We start from the raw sequence: 19383 nt of genomic DNA, 5'->3' as shown, positions 1-19383 counted from the left end.
GAGACTACCGCTTAAAAGCTCACTGATGTCACTGTTTACGCCGCCTAACGACATGACGTGACATCCACCCACTTTCGCTAACTCCACCCAGTGTGTCCACCCACTTCCAGCCAGCACGATTCAGCGCGGTTGTAGTCGAAATGCAACGCCAACAGCCCCACTCAGCTCGACTCGGCCCAACTCAGCACCGCACGGCTCAGCCCAACTCAGCCGCGTTGGTAGTGGAAAAGCGGCATAAGAAGCTGCTATCTGAGAAATAACCCCCTGCTCCAAAACTGACACCTTCAAGCTTAACTGAAGTTTGAAGCTGACCACACGGACAAAGAAAAAGCCTTCTGGAGGATAGCTGTGTATGGTCAAAGATTGAGTTGTTTGGCCACAATGACCACCATGTACAGAGGGACACTGTACCAGCTGGCGGTGGTGGTAGGATCATCATGCTCTGGGGCTGTTTTGCTGCCAGTGGAACTGGTTCATTGCACAAAGTGGATGGAATAATGAAGAAGGAGGACGACCTCAGAATTCTTCAGCATAAACCATCAGAAACTTGAACACGACTTGGGAGTTACAAGAGGACAATAAACCCAAACACGCATCAGAGCTGGTTGTGGAGGATAAAGCAGGCGAACATTAAGCTTATAAGCTTACCGTGCTTATAAGTCGAGTCCATGCCAAGGGGGGAAAAAAAATTAATCGAACTCTACCAATCATTTTCCTCAATAAATAAATGACCAAGTATAACATTTTTGTCTCATTTGTTTAACTGGGTTCTCTTTATCTACTTTTAGGACTTGTGTGAAAATCTGATGATGTTTTAGGTCATATTTATGCAGAAATATAGAACATTCTAAAGGGTTCACAAACTTTCAAGCACCACTGTACCTACTTCACTCTTCACTCCACTTGTACCTGTTCAATCTATCTTGCCATAGACCAGGTATTAAGTATTTTAATTATTATTATACTATTTACTTATGTTATAAACATACATTTACAACCCCGATTCCAAAAAAGTTGGGACAAAGTACAAATTGTAAATAAAAACGGAATGCAATAATTTACAAATCTCAAAAACTGATATTGTATTCACAATAGAACATAGACAACATATCAAATGTCGAAAGTGAGACATTTTGAAATTTCGTGCCAAATATTGGCTCATTTGAAATTTCATGACAGCAACACATCTCAAAAAAGTTGGGACAGGGGCAATAAGAGGCTGGAAAAGTTAAAGGTACAAAAAAGGAACAGCTGGAGGACCAAATTGCAACCCATTAGGTCAATTGGCAATAGGTCATTAACATGACTGGGTATAAAAAGAGCATCTTGGAGTGGCAGCGGCTCTCAGAAGTAAAGATGGGAAGAGGATCACCAATCCCCCTAATTCTGCGCCGACAAATAGTGGAGCAATATCAGAAAGGAGTTCGACAGTGTAAAATTGCAAAGAGTTTGAACATATCATCATCTACAGTGCATAATCTCATCAAAAGATTCAGAGAATCTGGAAGAATCTCTGTGCGTAAGGGTCAAGGCCGGAAAACCATACTGGGTGCCCGTGATCTTCGGGCCCTTAGACGGCACTGCATCACATACAGGCATGCTTCTGTATTGGAAATCACAAAACGGGCTCAGGAATATTTCCAGAGAACATTATCTGTGAACACAATTCACCGTGCCATCCGCCGTTGCCAGCTAAAACTCTATAGTTCAAAGAAGAAGCCGTATCTAAACACGATCCAGAAGCGCAGACGTCTTCTCTGGGCCAAGGCTCATTTAAAATGGACTGTGGCAAAGTGGAAAACTGTTCTGTGGTCAGACGAATCAAAATGTGAAGTTCTTTATGGAAATCAGGGACGCCGTGTCATTCGGACTAAAGAGGAGAAGGACGACCCAAGTTGTTATCAGCACTCAGTTCAGAAGCCTGCATCTCTGATGGTATGGGGTTGCATTAGTGCGTGTGGCATGGGCAGCTTACACATCTGGAAAGACCCCATCAATGCTGAAAGGTATATCCAGGTTCTAGAGCAACATATGCTCCCATCCAGACGACGTCTCTTTCAGGGAAGACCTTGCATTTTCCAACATGACAATGCCAAACCACATACTGCATCAATTACAGCATCATGGCTGTGTAGAAGAAGGGTCCGGGTACTGAACTGGCCAGCCTGCAGTCCAGATCTTTCACCCATAGAAAACATTTGGCGCATCATAAAACGGAAGATACGACAAAAAAGACCTAAGACAGTTGAGCAACTAGAATCCTACATTAGAGAAGAATGGGTTAACATTCCTATCCCTAAACTTGAGCAACTTGTCTCCTCAGTCCCCAGACGTTTACAGACTGTTGTAAAGAGAAAAGGGGATGTCTCACAGTGGGAAACATGGCCTTGTCCCAACTTTTTTGAGATGTGTTGTTGTCATGAAATTTAAAATCACCTAATTTTTCTCTTTAAATGATACATTTTCTCAGTTTAAACATTTATGTCATCTATGTTCTATTCTGAATAATCATTGCATTCCGTTTTTATTTACAATTTGTACTTTGTCCCAACTTTTTTGGAATCGAGGTTGTAATTGTATAATATGATTTATATTTTAATTATACCTGAGTGCATATTTCATAACGTGTATATTTTTTTTATACACATGCCAAAAATGCACTAATTTCTAGAAACTATTTTACTCTACTCTTGATAAATGTTTATTGATTCAAAAAGGGGGCGGCACGGTGGTGTAGTGGTTAGCGCTGTCGCCTCACAGCAAGAAGGTCCGGGTTCGAGCCCCGTGGCCGGCGAGGGCCTTTCTGTGCGGAGTTTGCATGTTCTCCCCGTGTCCGCGTGGGTTTCCTCCGGGTGCTCCGGTTTCCCCCACAGTCCAAAGACATGCAGGTTAGGTTAACTGGTGACTCTAAATTGACCGTAGGTGTGAATGTGAGTGTGAATGGTTGTCTGTGTCTATGTGTCAGCCCTGTGATGACCTGGCGACTTGTCCAGGGTGTACCCCGCCTTTCGCCCGTAGTCAGCTGGGATAGGCTCCAGCTTGCCTGCGACCCTGTAGAAGGATAAAGCGGCTAGAGATAATGAGATGAGATTCAAAAAGGTCTGATTACATCTGTTGGTATTTACATATGAAATAGTGACACATCATGCATCCTCGGACGTCCCGGAAAAATAATTGTGCGAATTAATGTCGAGATTGTTAGTGAAAGTCGCTGTGGTGTGTTTGTCTCCGTGTCCCCTATGACTAGTCAGCGGGGATGCTAACTTTTGAGCTTGCTCATAATGAGACCTGCTGATTGAGAATCAGTTGCTGTAAAATTTGCGCCGTGTTGTGTACCCATGATTCTTGTTCACTTTTTTAATTTCACAAAACGAGGCGGATGCTAACCTGTACACAGTGTGCGTGTTGCTATAGAAACAGGAGGATGTCTGAGTTTTCATCTAGTAACTGCTGTAATTCTGAAAGGAAACTTTTTTTTTTTTTTAAGTGCACTGTACATGTAATTAAATGATTAGGTTGAATGAATGGAGTTAGATGTGGGGTTTAATGGGATTTACGTTCTATTTGAAGGGTTTATTAAAGTTCCCTTTCTGTATGAGATAATGAAATCTCAGTGTTGGTTCTGCTGAGTCAGACGTTTTACACAGTAAAGGATTAGACTCGGATCTAATTAATTGCGGTTTGAGAGAGCTTTGTCTCCATCAGACCTCGAAAGATCCACGATAAAAAGATTGTCACGTACAGGATAGATAACGTCTTTAGAAAATCATTTCTTTTTTTTTTGCTTCGTAATCCGACAGCTCTTCAGCGTTTGTCTGTCTTTCGTTTAATCTCTTCATGCATCTGAAAAAGATTTCACGGTCCATCATTTTACGTAGTACTGAATTTTTTTTTTTCATCAGTTGTACTGTAAGTTTGGTTTTCTTTCATTGCTCATGATTGAGTTTTACGGAAAAGATTTCATGTCTGAGCGAAACGTGAAATCCCCCCCCCACACACACACACACAGAGAGAGCGGCAGTATTACTTTTCATTATCAACATCCTGAAAACGTCCCACACTGAAAAGCAACACTGATTGGTCTTGTGCCAATGTGTTGCTTTTTGGTAATTTTTTGTGTCTAATATTTTTCACGGTCTGATCTCCTGTCTCTTCCCTGGTTCCCTTCGTGTCCTGGTCTTCAGTCGGTGTTGGAGGAGATGGGCTCCTTGGAATCGGAGCTGGGAATGCTGAGAGAGCGAGCTCACAGCCTGTGGGAGGGTCAGGCGGCTGGGAAAGGCTTCGTGCACCGGGTCTGTCAGCTCGCCGCACGCTACCTGGCCCTGAGCAACCGCACGAAGGTGATGAGTTTAAATCCTTCCTTTAAATTCCCGTGCTAATGCTTATGACCACAGAGTTTAGCTAAGCACCAATAGTTAGCAGTTAGTACTGAAATTCAGACCTACACGGTTGGCCGAAACCAAAATATCTCTCCGTTACGAGTGACTCTGACCTTCGATTAAATCCCATTTGTATTGTCCAATATCAGCTCAAGTGAGGAGAAGAATCAAGTCCAGCACCTTTCTGACAATTTGATTTAACCATAATATAACAAGTCATGCAATTTTTTTATTTTTATTTTTTTGTTGAAGGCCAGTTTAAAATATAAGTGTCGCCAGGCAAAAAAAAAAAACTCGCCTGGCAGCACTTAATTTTATACTTATATGTAGATGATGGTAATATTTCTCAATCATCCGCTGTCAGGTTATAGTCCTATGAAAATCCATGACCTTGAGTTTGACCTTTCAAGGTCACTCAAGGTCAAAGATCATGGTGCCAAATGAAAGCCCATATGGCACTTCCTATAAGTTGATGATGGTAGACAGGTATTTACCATGAACTGTTTTCAAGTTCCAGCCCTCTGGAAATCCATGACCTTGAGTTTGACATTTCAAAGTCATTCAAGGTCAAAGGTCATGGTGGCAACTGAAAGCCCATATGGGACTTCTTATATGTTGAGAACGGTAAACATCTGGCTATCGTGAACCATTTTAAAGTTAAAGCCCTTTGAAAACACATGACCTTCGCTTTGACCTTTCAAGGTCAAAGATCATGGTGCCAAATGAAAGCCCATATGGCACTTCCTATAAGTTGATAAGGGTAAATATCTGTCGACCACCAACCGCTTTCAAGTTACAGTCCTCTGAAAATCCGTGACCTTGAGTTTGACCTTTCAGGGTCACTCAAGGTCAAAGATCATGGTGCCAAATGAAAGGCCATATGGGAGTTCCTATATGCTCATAATAGCAAACATCTGTCTATCAGCAACTGTTTTTGAGTTATAATGGAAAATGTTATTTTGATCAATGACCCTGACCCCCCTGACCTTTAACCTCCAACTGCTATGGAGACTGTCCAAGCTACCCTATCATGCAGCATATGGTTGGAAGCAGAATTGAAAGATGCACATTTTGGTTTTGGTTTGAAGTCAAAATGATGAATTTGAAGAAAGTGATCGCAAAAAAAAAAAAAAGATTTTGACCTTTCCGGTGCCCTTGACCTTGACCCGATTGCCCCCAAAATTGAATCAGGTAATCTACGGACCATTGTCCACCTACCCTGAAAATTTTAAGTCAATTGGTGCAACCGTCTAGACGCTAGATTGTTAACAGACAGTGGTTAGTACCTACCAAAAGTGGTCCAAGGATCCAAAGGACAACCGGTGAACCGGCAACAGGGTCATGGGTGTCAAAGGCTCATTGATTGGCATGGGGCATGAAGGCTATCCCATTTGGTCTAATCCCACAGAAGAGCTACTGTAAGTGCAAACTGCTGAAAAAGTTAATGCTGGCTTAAGCCTAGGTCACAACCAGATGTACGATTTTTTTTGGCCGTGCGATTTTTGGCGTTTCCCAAATCGCTGCGTTTTTTTTGTTCATGGAGAAAGACGCACGTTGGCCGTAAGTTTGTCTTGCAACCTGAAAAAAACGTAAGCGCCCGTAGAGTTTGTTTGACATGACAAAGAACCTCTGCGGCCGGTCTACGGCTCGAAAATCAGCACGTCACACGCACGCCCTCCGTGCGTTTCTTGCGTTTTTTGCACGTAGACCGGCCGTAGGAGCACGTACGGCCGGTTGTGACCGAGGCTTAAAACAGAAGGTGTGGGCAGTAGTGAAGTGTATGGCGTATTAAAGTGTTTGGGCGGTTTAGAAGTGTGTCTCTAAAATGAAATTGATATTCATTGAATTGTTTTGGAAATGCTTGAAAACCCATTTCACAGAAGTAGAAGGGGAATCATGTCGGAGAAATGTTTCGTTGTCTTTTGTTGTTGACTGGTTGTAGGTAGAGACGCTGTCCGGTGAAGCATAAATATTATATCATGGAGAATGGAACGTGCTGCTGCTGCAGAATGCGGCTGACCTTTAAACCTGTGTTTGTTGGTTTGTTCTCTGCGTTCTCATTACCACCCCGTGTGATTTATTACACTCTCATCAAAAGAAAGCTCTTCAGGCAGAAAGTCTGAACAAGTCCGCTCTCATGAAGCTGGGCTTGAGTTCTTGTGTTCTTTTCTCTTTCCGGGTGAGCCATCACATTTTGACTCCAGATACGGTGAAAAAGCCAACAAGGATGCGAAGTTAATACAGTTCCACACATTTAACTTCATGGAAGTTACGGGAACCTTTAATTCATCAAGGCAGAAAGTTTTTCTTACTCCGTGGTGGCTCCGTTGAGTAACGTTTCTGGAAATTTCATGTCATGCAGGGGTTCTGTCGCTGTCTGAGATTTTACTATGAATCACAGTGTGTCTCATCTCGTAGACTGTTTTAATATTAAAATATAACAAGAAGTTTAATTTAATCAATTAAATTGACCATTTAATTAATTTGACCGTTTTACTGGTGGGAAAAAAAGAAATCACAGAAGTGTATTGAATTCTGACATGTATGGAACACTGAAGTGAAAAGAATACTGAAGCAGACCGAATACTGGCATGAAGAGAGTACTGAAGTATAAAGAATACTGAAGTGTGGGGAGTACTGAAGTATAAAGAGTACTGAAGTGTGGGGAGTACTGAATTATAAGGAATACTGAAGTGTGGGGAGTACTGAATTATAAGGAATACTGAAGTGTGGGGAGTACTGAATTATAAGGAATACTGAAGTGTGGGGAGTACTGAATTATAAGGAATACTGAAGTGTGGGGAGTACTGAATTATAAGGAATACTGAAGTGCGGGGAGCGCTGAATTATAAAGAATACTGAAGTGCGGAGAAGTGCGGGGAGTACTGAAGTATAAAGAGCAATGAAGTGCGAGGAGTACTGAAGTGTGGGGAGTACTGAAGTATAAAGAATACTGAAGTGTGGGGAGTACTGAAGTATAAAGAATACTGAAATGTGGGGAGTACTGAATTATAAAGGATACTGAAGTGTGGGGAGTACTGAATTATAAGGAATACTGAAGTGTGGGGAGTACTGAATTATAAGGAATACTGAAGTGTGGGGAGTACTGAATTATAAGGAATACTGAAGTGTGCGGAGTACTGAATTATAAAGGATACTGAAGTGTGGGGAGCACTGAATTATAAAGGATACTGAAGTGCGGGGAGCGCTGAATTATAAAGAATACTGAAGTGCGGAGAAGTGCGGGGAGTACTGAAGTATAAAGAGCAATGAAGTGCGGGGAGTACTGAAGTGTGGGGAGTACTGAAGTATAAAGAATACTGAAGTGTGGGGAGTACTGAAGTATAAAGAATACTGAAATGTGGGGAGTACTGAATTATAAAGGATACTGAAGTGTGGGGAGTACTGAATTATAAAGGATACTGAAGTGTGGGGAGTACTGAATTATAAAGGATACTGAAGTGTGGGGAGCACTGAAGTATAAAGAATGCTGAAGTGCGGGGAGTACTGAATTATAAAGCATACTGAAGTGTGGGGAGCGCTGAAGTATAAAGAATGCTGAAGTGCGGGGAGTACTGAATTATAAAGGATACTGAAGTGCGGGGAGCTCTGAAGTATAAAGAATGCTGAAGTGCGGGGAGTACTGAATTATAAAGGATACTGAAGTGTGGGGAGTGCTGAAGTATAAAGAATGCTGAAGTGCGGGGAGTACTGAATTATAAAGAATACTGAAGTGTGGGGAGCACTGAATTATAAAGAATACTGAAGTGCGGGGAGTACTGAATTATAAAGAATACTGAAGTGCGGAGAAGTGTGGGGAGTACTGAAGTATAAAGAATACTGAATAAAGAATACTGAAGTTTGGTGAGTACTGAAGTATAAAGAATACTGACGTGTGGTGAGCACTGAATTATAAAGAATACTGAAGTGCGGGGAGTGCTGAATTATAAAGAATACTGAAGTGCGGGGAGTACTGAATTATAAAGAATACTGAAGTGTGGGGAGTACTGAATTATAAAGAATACTGAAGTGCGGGGAGTACTGAATTATAAAGAATACTGAAGTGCGGGGAGTACTGAATTATAAAGAATACTGAAGTGCGGAGAAGTGTGGGGAGTACTGAAGTATAAAGAATACTGACGTGTGGGGAGTACTGAATTATAAAGGATACTGAAGTGTGGGGAGCACTGAAGTATAAAGAATGCTGAAGTGTGGGGAGCACTGAAGTATAAAGAATACTGAAGTGCGGGGAGTGCTGAATTATAAAGAATACTGAAGTGCGTGGAGTGCTGAATTATAAAGAATACTGAAGTGCGGGGAGTACTGAATTATAAAGAATACTGAAGTGCGGAGAAGTGTGGGGAGTACTGAAGTATAAAGAATACTGACGTGTGGGGAGTACTGAAGTATAACGAATGCTGAAGTGTGGGGAGCAATGAAGTATAACGAATGCTGAAGTGTGGGGAGCACTGAAGTATAAAGAATGCTGAAGTGCGGGGAGTACTGAATTATAAAGAATACTGAAGTGTGGGGAGCACTGAATTATAAAGAATGCTGAAGTGTGGGGAGTACTGAAGTATAAAGAATACTGACGTGTGGGGAGTACTGAATTATAAAGGATAATGAAGTGTGGGGAGCACTGAAGTATAAAGAATGCTGAAGTGCGGGGAGTACTGAATTATAAAGAATACTGACGTGTGGGGAGCACTGAAGTATAAAGAATACTGATGTGTGGGGAGTACTGAATTATAAAGGATACTGAAGTGTGGGGAGCACTGAAGTATAAAGAATGCTGAAGTGTGGGGAGTACTGAAGTATAAAGAATGCTGAAGTGTGGGGAGTACTGAAGTATAAAGAATGCTGAAGTGTGGGGAGTACTGAAGTATAAAGAATGCTGAAGTGTGGGGAGTACTGAAGTATAAAGAATACTGACGTGTGGGGAGCACTGAAGTATAAAGAATGCTGAAGTGCGGGGAGTACTGAATTATAAAGAATACTGAAGTGCGGGGAGTACTGAATTATAAAGAATACTGAAGTGCGGAGAAGTGTGGGGAGTACTAAAGTATAAAGAATACCGAAGTGTGGGGAATACTGAATTATAAAGAATACTGAAGTGTGGGGAGTAGTGAATTATAAAAGAATACTGAAGTTTGGTGAGTACTGAAGTATAAGGAATACTGACGTGTAGTGAGCACTGAATTATAAAGAATGCTGAAGTGCGGGGAGTACTGAATTATAAAGAATACTGAAGTGCGGAGAAGTGTGGGGAGTACTGAAGTATAAAAAATACTGGCGTGTGAGGAGTACTGAATTATAAAGGATACTGAAGTGTGGGGAGCACTGAAGTATAAAGAATGCTGAAGTGTGGGGAGCACTGAAGTATAAAGAATGCTGAAGTGTGGGGAGCACTGAAGTATAAAGAATACTGAAGTGTGGGGAATACTGAATTATAAAGAATACTGAAGTATAAGGAATACTGATGTGTAGTGAGCACTGAATTATAAAGAATGCTGAAGTGCGGGGAGTACTGAATTATAAAGAATACTGAAGTGCGGAGAAGTGTGGGGAGTACTGAAGTATAAAGAATACCGAAGTGTGCGGAGCACTGAAGTATAAAGAATACTGAAGTGTGGGGAATAATGAATTATAAAGAATACTGAACTGTGGGGAGTACTGAATTATAAAGAATACTGAAGTTTGGTGAGTACTGAAGTATAAGGAATACTGATGTGTAGTGAGCACTGAATTATAAAGAATACTGAAGTGTGGGGAGTACTGAATTATAAAGAATACTGAAGTGTGGGGAGCACTGAATTATAAAGAATACTGAAGTGCTGGGAGTACTGAATTATAAAGAATACTGAAGTGCGGAGAAGTGTGGGGACTACTAAAGTATAAAGAATACTGAAGTGTGCGGAGCACTGAAGTGTGGGGAATACTGAAGTATAAAGAATACTGAAGTGTGGGGAATAATGAATTATAAAGAATACTGAACTGTGGGGAGTACTGAATTATAAAGAATACTGAAGTTTGGTGAGTACTGAAGTATAAGGAATACTGACGTGTAGTGAGCACTGAATTATAAAGAATACTGAAGTGTGGGGAGTACTGAATTATAAAGAATACTGAATTGCGGGGAGTGCTGAATTATAAAGAATACTGAAGTGCGGGGAGTGCTGAATTATAAAGAATACTGACGTGTGGGGAGTACTGAATTATAAAGAATACTGAAGTGCGGGGAGTACTGAATTTATAAAGAATACTGAAGTGCGGGGAGTGCTGAATTATAAAGAATACTGAAGTGCGGGGAGTACTGAATTTATAAAGAATACTGAAGTGCGGGGAGTGCTGAATTATAAAGAATACTGACGTGTGGGGAGTACTGAATTATAAAGAATACTGAAGTGTGGGGAGTACTGAAGTATAAAGAGCACAGAAGTATAAAGAGCACTGAAGTATAAAGAATACTGAAGTGCAGGGATTACTGAATTATAAAGAATACTGAAGTGTGGGGAGTACTGAAGTGCGGGGAGTACTGAATACTGAAGTGCGGGGAGTACTGAATTCTAAAGAATACTGAAGTGCGGGGAGTACTGAATTCTAAAGAATACTGAAGTGCGGGGAGTACTGAATTATAAAGAATACTGAAGTGTGGGGAGTACTGAAGTATCAGGAATACTGAAGTGCAACTAGTTGCGCCAGTATTTGTCATATCTAAACATCTGACACAAAGTACAGAACAATCGGCTGAAAATCATCTTCATTTCTTTCCCGACCGTCACAGGAGAAGGTCTCCAGGGTGGAGCGTGTAGTCGGAGAGCATCAGCTCTTCTCCCAGGGCTTACAGGAACTTCAGAGCTGGGTTTCAGAAGCCCAGCAGATCCTCGAGACCTGCCGAAGTCCCACCGCTGACAAGAATGTGCTGCTTACCAGAATGAGCCAGCTTGAGGTACTGGTTCTGTGGTATCACAGTGCTGTGATCGAGTAAATCACACACTCAAGGTTAAAAGGACGGTTAGATGGGTAAAAGTTTTCTGAACACTTTTCCTGAAAAAAAAAAATATTGTTGGAGAAATATTTTTACCATCCCACCAATTAGGACACAGCTCAGCGGGCAAGCAGTAAAAACAACAAACACAGATGACAAATTGTTAGTGATTTACAAAGTGAGCCTTGTGAATGAGATCTTATTCCTGGAGATGGTTTATTTTCGTGAGGATAACTGTAGGGGTCGTGATGTTGCCGTTTCAGGAGCTGTTGGCAGCACGTCAGGAGCGGGAGATCCAGCTGAAGATGCTCATCACCAGAGGAGAAGCGGTGCAGAGGAACACCTCAGCCGAGGGGGTACCTGTGGTTCGCAAACAGATCCAGGACCTGAAAGACTCCTGGGACTCGCTTCTGTCTGCTTCGATTCAGTGCAAAAGGTCGAGAGTTTATCAGCTTTCTATAACCATCACATCACTTAAGTTATGAATCATCTCTTGCTGCTGATTCATTTATTTGTATTAATACAAACGTTTCTATACGTTATCGTTTCTATAGTAACAATGTACAGAAAGATTTGTACAATAGAAATGAAAACTTCTCGAAGGAGACGTTTACGTAATGTTTGGTAGGAGGAGTCTCGAGGAGTTTCCCCATATTTCCAGAACACAAGATTTTTTTGTTTTGGCCTCAAGAGGAAATTAAAGGAGAACTGAAGTCATTTTTAAACTTGCTTTATTTCTTCATTAGCGTGTTATTCAATTACGTTTTCGGTTTTAGTAACCTTATATCGTGACTCGTATTGGCAACTAATTGCAATTAATTATTATACTTATCGGCCTATTCGGTTTTTAGCCGTGTTGAATTTAGTTCGTTTGGTCCACGGCAGGCGTCGCTTATCCGCGCGATCTTTACGAGACTTGTGCGAGACATCGAAACGTGAAGCGTCAGCCAGGTGTCCGTGCCGCCATTTTGAAAACTGATTTCCAAACGAAGTATTGCACAAAAACGAGTTTAAATGGCGATTACTGCCTACTTTTTTCAAACTTTCCTGATTGCTATCAAAACAAACAAAACTTCCGGCTGGATTACGTCAGCGTTCGAAAGAGGGCGCGCGCGGCTTTTGACGACCCCTGTGTCCGAAATCACTCCCTACCAGGGGCGATTTCTCAGAGACAACAAGGGAAGCCGAGCTTCCCCTAAAATTCTCTCCCCAAACTGCGGCATCTACGACGTTGAATTCTCATTAAAACAATAACTTGCATAACATAATATATGCCCAAGATTGTATTTGCATTCATAACTATCCTGTAACTTATTTGAGTGATGTCTGACGAACTTGCAGTTCGCTACGAGAATCACCTTTGCTGCCAGGCTGTAACCAGCGTTGCCAGATACTGCTGACGTTTTCCAGCCAAAATATGTTCAAAACCCGCCAAAATGCACTTAAAACCGCCCAATCTGGCAACACTGGCTGTAACCTTTCTTATTTCAATGGGCTCTATGCGCTGGCAGCCGGGTATCCGTTGCAGTCTACGAGACGGCTCTGAACAGCCAATTTCGGCTAGTTGTTATTGGTTAAAATCGACAAAATCGTCACTTCCAGGGAAGCCGGGCTCCTCTGGGACTAAACGAGACAGTGGGAGGGACAAGAAGCCGGGCTGATGAAGGATTATTGGAGGTAGTGTTTGAAAGACATGAGGAGGGCGGGCTCTGTACTTCGGCGTCGGCGAGGAACACGGAAGCATGATCAGTCAGTCCCCAGCGGATGTCGAGAAAGTGTAGTCGTGTGCCAAAGTGCTGTCCGACTTTCTTTTCATATAAACGTTTCTTCTCATTGATGTCTCTGTACATTACTCTGTAAATAAATGTAAATATTACTTGTTGTACTCCGTTAACTTTCATCCATTCTATCAGTTTGATCATTCGCGAATTCACTCGTTTATTTCATTTGTAGTTCAATCTGGTTGTAGGCTAGCTTGAGCCTTATTGGGATCTGCAGTGCTAGCTGCTAACAGAAATTGGTGAAGTCTCTGGAAAGCACAACCAGCTGGTATGACAGGGTCACAGACCATTTTCTGGAAAAGGAGTGGAGGGCAGAATTTGTGTATAAATAGTGTTCATGTTCATGAATCTGAAGTGTGTATATTGTTCAGTAATGTTAAGAGAATGGTGGGCTCTGTGTTATAGGTTATACCTGGGTATAATATTCAAGGTTCTGTGTGTTGCATAGCCTACCTGGTTATGAATTTCCAGACTGTGTTGCAGAAGATGTTCAAGGATGTGTTGCACAGCTGGGTGTTGTGTTAAAGACTCTGTGTTGCATGTCAGGGTATGATGTTCAAGGCTCTTCGTTGAATAGCCAGTGATTTTTGGATGTTTGATATTTTTGATTAAGGATATGAGGCACTAGCCTGGCAAGCCAGACTATAACATGAAATGTACAAGCAAAAATACTTTCTGCCACTAGGTAGGGTTGTCTAGTTCACTATGCTAATGGGGCACACCTTTCTATGCTTTGATATCCGACCTACAGGTTTTACGATGAATGCGTAAAATGGGCTTCCCCTGTTTTAAAAACCAGCAGCCGCCACTGCTCCCTACTCACTATACAGGGCGCTATATACAGTATATATAGCGAGGACGCCATTCTGTAGTGCTGTCCGAAACCTTAGTGAGGATTATTTACACCCTATATAGCGCAATCAAAGTATCCCACAATGCATCACGGAAAGCAGTGTACAACGATGGTCACTAACCAAAGCAATATATCCCATCATGCATTGCAGTCGCGCTGAAAGAAATCAAATTAAAAGCCTCAAATGTGATTTAATAAAAGGCAGCGGCGAAGAAGAAAGAAAGGATTCAGCCTTGATTTAAAAGAACTGAAAGCTGCAGGGACTTTGTATTGATTAATGTGGGAAATGCGCTCAGTATAATATGGATTTATTACAAAAACACACACGTGGGTTTATTATTTTGAAACCCAGCAGCCGGCTGATCTGGCACGTTTTAATTGTGCGACAGTAATGACGTAATCACCAGTGCGACGGACTAGTGTCCTAAAGTGTTTTTTTTGTTTTTTTGTTTTTTTTTTTTATTTTACCAGTGAGCTCACTGTATAGTCCTCTATACAGTAATTCCCTATATAGGGAGTAGTGAACGAGTGAGCGATTTCAGACACAGGGTTGGTCACTTTGATTTCCGCTGCACGTTTTACTTCCGTCCTACGATGTCTCGCACAGGTCTCGACGAATCTCGTTTACGGCTGTTGCTTTGACATATGGACTGATATAGTACAGAGCATATTTCAAACACTCAGAACTTCCTATAGCAGCGACAGAATTGGTCTCAAAAATGCATTCTGATCTTTAATAAAATGAGAGAAATAGAATTTTGATAATAAAACAAAAAATTGCCTTCAGTTCTCCTTTAATGAGTGAGAACAGGAAGCGCCAAGACATTAAATGTAACTCTAAATGGATGAAAATACTATCTTTTTTTTTTTTTTTAAACAAATATAAAAAAATGTATTCAGTAATCACTGGCAAATTGCTGTAGTATAAGAGGAATACAACACTTTGCGACATGCTGCAGTGATTATTTTCCCGTAGCAGCATGTCCCCATGTGTGTTTTATTTTTTTACTTAAGTATTATTTTTGAGTTTTTTATTTGGGTAAGAAGTTGTAACTTGGCTGCAAAAGTCTTAGGGACATGTAAAGAAATGCTGTTGACCAAAAATGGCTTAACAGTAATGAAATGAAACGTTTCGACATTAAAAAAAAAAATACGATGGGGGCGTCGTGGCTCAGGTGGCTAAGGCGCCATACCATAAATCCGGGGACCCGGGTTCGATTCCGACCTGAGGTCATTTCCCGATCCCTCCCCGTCTCTCCCTCCCGCTCATTTCCTGTCTCGACACTGTCCTATCCAATAAAGGTGGAAAAAGCCCCCAAAAAATAAAAAAAATACGATAAACAGTAATCAGTAAGCCGTAATAAATGAGCCAAAGTCAGTATTTGGCGTGAGACGACTATAGTCTCGGGTCCAGTGAGTGCAGTTTTATAAGGATATGTTTTAAAGCCGTAGGTTTTACCGAGCGTCTTCCAGAACCAGCCACAGTTCTTCTGGACACTTTGTCACACTCGCTTCATTTATTTTGCACCAAAAATTTTCCAGTAGCCGTCATTATGTCTGTTTATTTATTTATTTATTTAATCTGAAAAGAAAGTGCTCTCTTATGGAATATGCTGCTCAGATACATTTTTTTTTTCTGTAACATTTAGGTTTGTGCTGGAAAATAAACGAACGTTGGGAACGTTTCTACTCGATAATGTAGAAATCATAAAATAGAAATCTATAACAAAGTTTGGATGAAAAAAATAGAAAAATAAGGGGACTAAGACTTTTGCACAGTACTGTAGGTTATTATTTGTAGGTTTTACATTCCTTGTATCGTTAATGTTAATAAATTGTGTGTGTGTGTGTGTGTGTGTTGCCCCACCCTCAACACAAGACACTTGGAATTGCTTGTGTGATGAACAAAATGTCATTATCGTTACGTCTAGGCATCGTTTGTGAGTGGAGTACGATGTGACGTGGTGATTAGTGTGAAAAATCAGGTTCATCCAGTCAGTGTTTGTGAGAGAATGTGTGTGTGTGTGTGTTGGTTTGTTTGTTTATCCCCCCTTCCCCATGTGTATTGTACCGGCAGCCAGCTGGAAGGCGCTTTGTCTCACTGGACCAGCTATCAGGAGGACGTGAGCCAGTTCGAGGGCTGGCTGGAACGAGTGGAAGAGAGTCTGGGGAACTCGGATAAACACTACACCGAGATGAGGGAGAAGACGGCGAATTTACGCAAGGCGAAGGTGTGTCATGCAGTGTCCAGGACAGACGTTACAATCTAAATATATTCATATAAAGTAATATTTATTCTCTCCACATTCACTGGATACGAGCAATCGCGCACTCTGACTGGCTACTCTACTACTAGGATATCAGCTCATATACCATGAGTAGACAAAAAACAAAAGGGCGGCGCGTGCTGCTGAACCAACCGAGGACGAAATAAAAACTACTCGAAAACAAAACTGCAAAAATTTTTTTTTTTTTTAAAGCGCGACAGAATATGGAATGAAAGTATTTGATGGTAAGAATGTATCTTTTTTTATTATTATTATTATTATTCATCTCATCTCATTATCTCTAGCCGCTTTATCCTTCTACAGGGTCGCAGGCAAGCTGGAGCCTATCCCAGCTGACTACGGGTGAAAGGCGGGGTACACCCTGGACAAGTCACCAGGTCATCACAGGGCTGACACATAGACACAGACAACCATTCACACTCGCATTCACACCTACGGTCAATTTAGAGTCACCAGTTAACCTAACCTGCATGTCTTTGGACTGTGGGGGAAACCGGAGCACCCGGAGGAAACCCACGCGGACACGGGGAGAACATGCAAACTCCACACAGAAAGGCCCTCGCCGGCCACGGGGCTCGAACCCAGGACCTTCTTGCTGTGAGGCGACAGCGCTAACCACTACACCACCGTGCCTCCCTATTATTATTATTTTTATCGCATTTTTCACAAAGTGCTCCTGTCATTTCACCGGTTTGTTTTCATTCTAAGCGGAAATTATTTTGTCGGATGTTTTGTATGAAGTTTTTATTGATCGAATTTGCAAAAAATAAAAATGCTCCGTTTCTCAAAATCCAGTGAACGTGGAGAGAATAAAACAGTTATTCCACTCAATCTGGTCGTACACGGATTATAGCCACGATCAGCTCATGTACGACTCGATTTCATGGAATAACTGTTAATTATTTTTTTCACGGTCCAGTTTCCATCAAATCCTGTGCTCTGATTGGCTAGCGAGCGGGTCCATATCCTACGATACGGACCCCAGTTACGGACCTCTGGCGACTCGCTCATTCACAAAAACAAACAACATAGTAGCATTTTTTGTCAACATTTATCTTTTTTTTTAATAAGATTTATTTATAAGATTATCAAAAACCTTATAAATGTTTGCCAGCATTTCTCAGGAGAATAGCATTAATTTTACAGCATAGATAGCGATAACGACAGTGTTCACAGCGAAAGCAAGTTTTACTACCCTGAGGAAGAAGAAATAAAAGAAAACATTTCAGGAGAAAGCTAAAAACCTGTAACTGTTGCTAACGCCGAGCAAAAACATGGCTGAATCCTGAATGACTCCTATTTGTATAAATAGGAGACTACACAGGCGGCAAAATGTAAGGGTTTTTTTTCCTGCCATGGAAGTGCACTTGTATACCGAGGAGGAAGCCATTTGCATTACAGCCGTGAATGAGGATTCAAAATGGCGGCTCGGCTCGGTTTTCCCTTTCGGGCTCTCGTTTTCTGTTAGAATTTGGTAAAGAAAAAAATAAATATATTATTTACCAGCTTAAGGTTGGTCCGTATGGTGAAATACCGTGACCTCGGCCTTGAATACTGACCTCGGCCCAGAGGGCCTCGCTCAGTACTTTCAAGACCTCGGTCACGGTATTTCACCATACGGACCTCCCAGCTGGGAAATAACACACATATATATATATATATATCCTGTGCTGTTGAATTCTCGTTTATGATTGGTCAGAAGGTGTCGATTCAGCTCCAAATGACAGGTTTACGACATATTAACGTCATCATTTCTATCCTTGACTTGCAAATGACGTCAAAGCAAAATAGAAACCCGAATGTCGGCCATGTTGGTGGAGATACAAATGCAGGGTCGAGCGACATTCCGTACAAAACAGTCACGCGTGCGCGATTCTCTCTTTGTTTTCCCGCTGCTTTAAGCGTTCTTTTAGCGAGGCCATATCTTTGTGGTCACAACAGGACTTGTGACCGATTTTTTTTTTTTTTTTTTTTTTTTTTTTTTAAATTCCGTCTGTGATTTGGAAAGAGGGCGAGGAAACTCTGAGGCTTAGTACGGAGAGGAGACGAGGGGATCGGGACACTTGGTCCAATCACCATTTCGTCCAAAGCCTTTTTCATACGCATGATCAATTACTTTATATTTCAGGTATTCCGGTGTTCACGAACGAAAGCCCCACGAGAGCGCTGCTCCATAGCTAAAGATTTAACATGATCCGGCTGGGTTTTAAAAATTAATAACTCGGCCAACGGAGCTCACAGTGAAGCCATATTTGACAGGCACCTCCGTCTAAACCTCCCACTTCGAAAGAGTACAGTCTCGGGTCAGTAGGGCCGCGCCTTGGCCCACGATTCACGAACGAAGCCCTCGCGAGAGCGCTGCTCCGCGCCTGAAGATTTAATATGATCCAGCTGGAAAGACAGACATGCAAGCGAGCAGCCTGCAATGACGAGTGAGTTAAACTCATCCCAGGGTCACCAAGTGGGATGGGCCGACGTGGTTACGCCCCTTTAGTGTCGAAGCGCACGCACTATGGCACTCATTTCCTTTACAAAAATGTATTTTGCTTCCATTAAGAATTCCTCGTTTTTTCAAACAAACAAACACCTGAAATATAAAATAATCGATAGTGCGTATGAAAAAGGCTTTTTTTTTTTTACGAAATATCTCAACTATTGGACGAAATGACCTGTATTCGTACTCGATGGTCGGTAGGAGCGTCTTATCTTCAGAAAAGTCTGACTTTTTAAAATAATCTTGGTCAAAACCCGCACACGTCTATCTTCTCTTTGTATCGAATCTTCGCTCGAGCGTTCAAATCGCGGTGATACTGAGAAAATTCAGCTTTGTTTACAGACGCGCTTTGAGCGGCCGCCGTCCTGGTCGCTTTGTTTATCCGCCGTCATGGCGCATGCTCATGGCGCATGCTCATGACGTAGCATGTTTCGATCACGTTGTTGCAAGTCATCTACAGTACCGGCTAATTCAAAGTGACGTGTTTGTCGCACGTAATCTTATCTCGGCCTAATAATGACCAATTGAAGAAACGTGTTATTTAATAACGATTTTTTTTTTTTTTGGAGATGTTTATTAAACATTTGTAGGAGTCTAAAG

At 41.7% G+C, this 19383-nt stretch overlaps 1 protein-coding gene across 1 annotated transcript in view; it reads left to right on the top strand.

Annotated features, from left to right (window-relative positions):
* The window catches only part of syne1a (spectrin repeat containing, nuclear envelope 1a), a 491960-nt gene that overhangs the window by 221695 nt on the left and 250882 nt on the right, over nucleotides 1–19383 (top strand). Inside the window, 4 exon segments of the mRNA XM_060915606.1 lie at nucleotides 4185–4340; nucleotides 11164–11328; nucleotides 11631–11803; nucleotides 16079–16232. Coding sequence (XP_060771589.1) covers nucleotides 4185–4340; nucleotides 11164–11328; nucleotides 11631–11803; nucleotides 16079–16232 — 648 coding nt within the window.

This window comes from Neoarius graeffei, chromosome 3 (genome assembly GCF_027579695.1).
Source record: "Neoarius graeffei isolate fNeoGra1 chromosome 3, fNeoGra1.pri, whole genome shotgun sequence".
Taxonomy (NCBI): domain Eukaryota; kingdom Metazoa; phylum Chordata; class Actinopteri; order Siluriformes; family Ariidae; genus Neoarius; species Neoarius graeffei.
The sequence above is the reverse complement of the archived record's forward strand: the minus strand, read 5'-3'. Positions and strand labels throughout refer to the sequence as shown.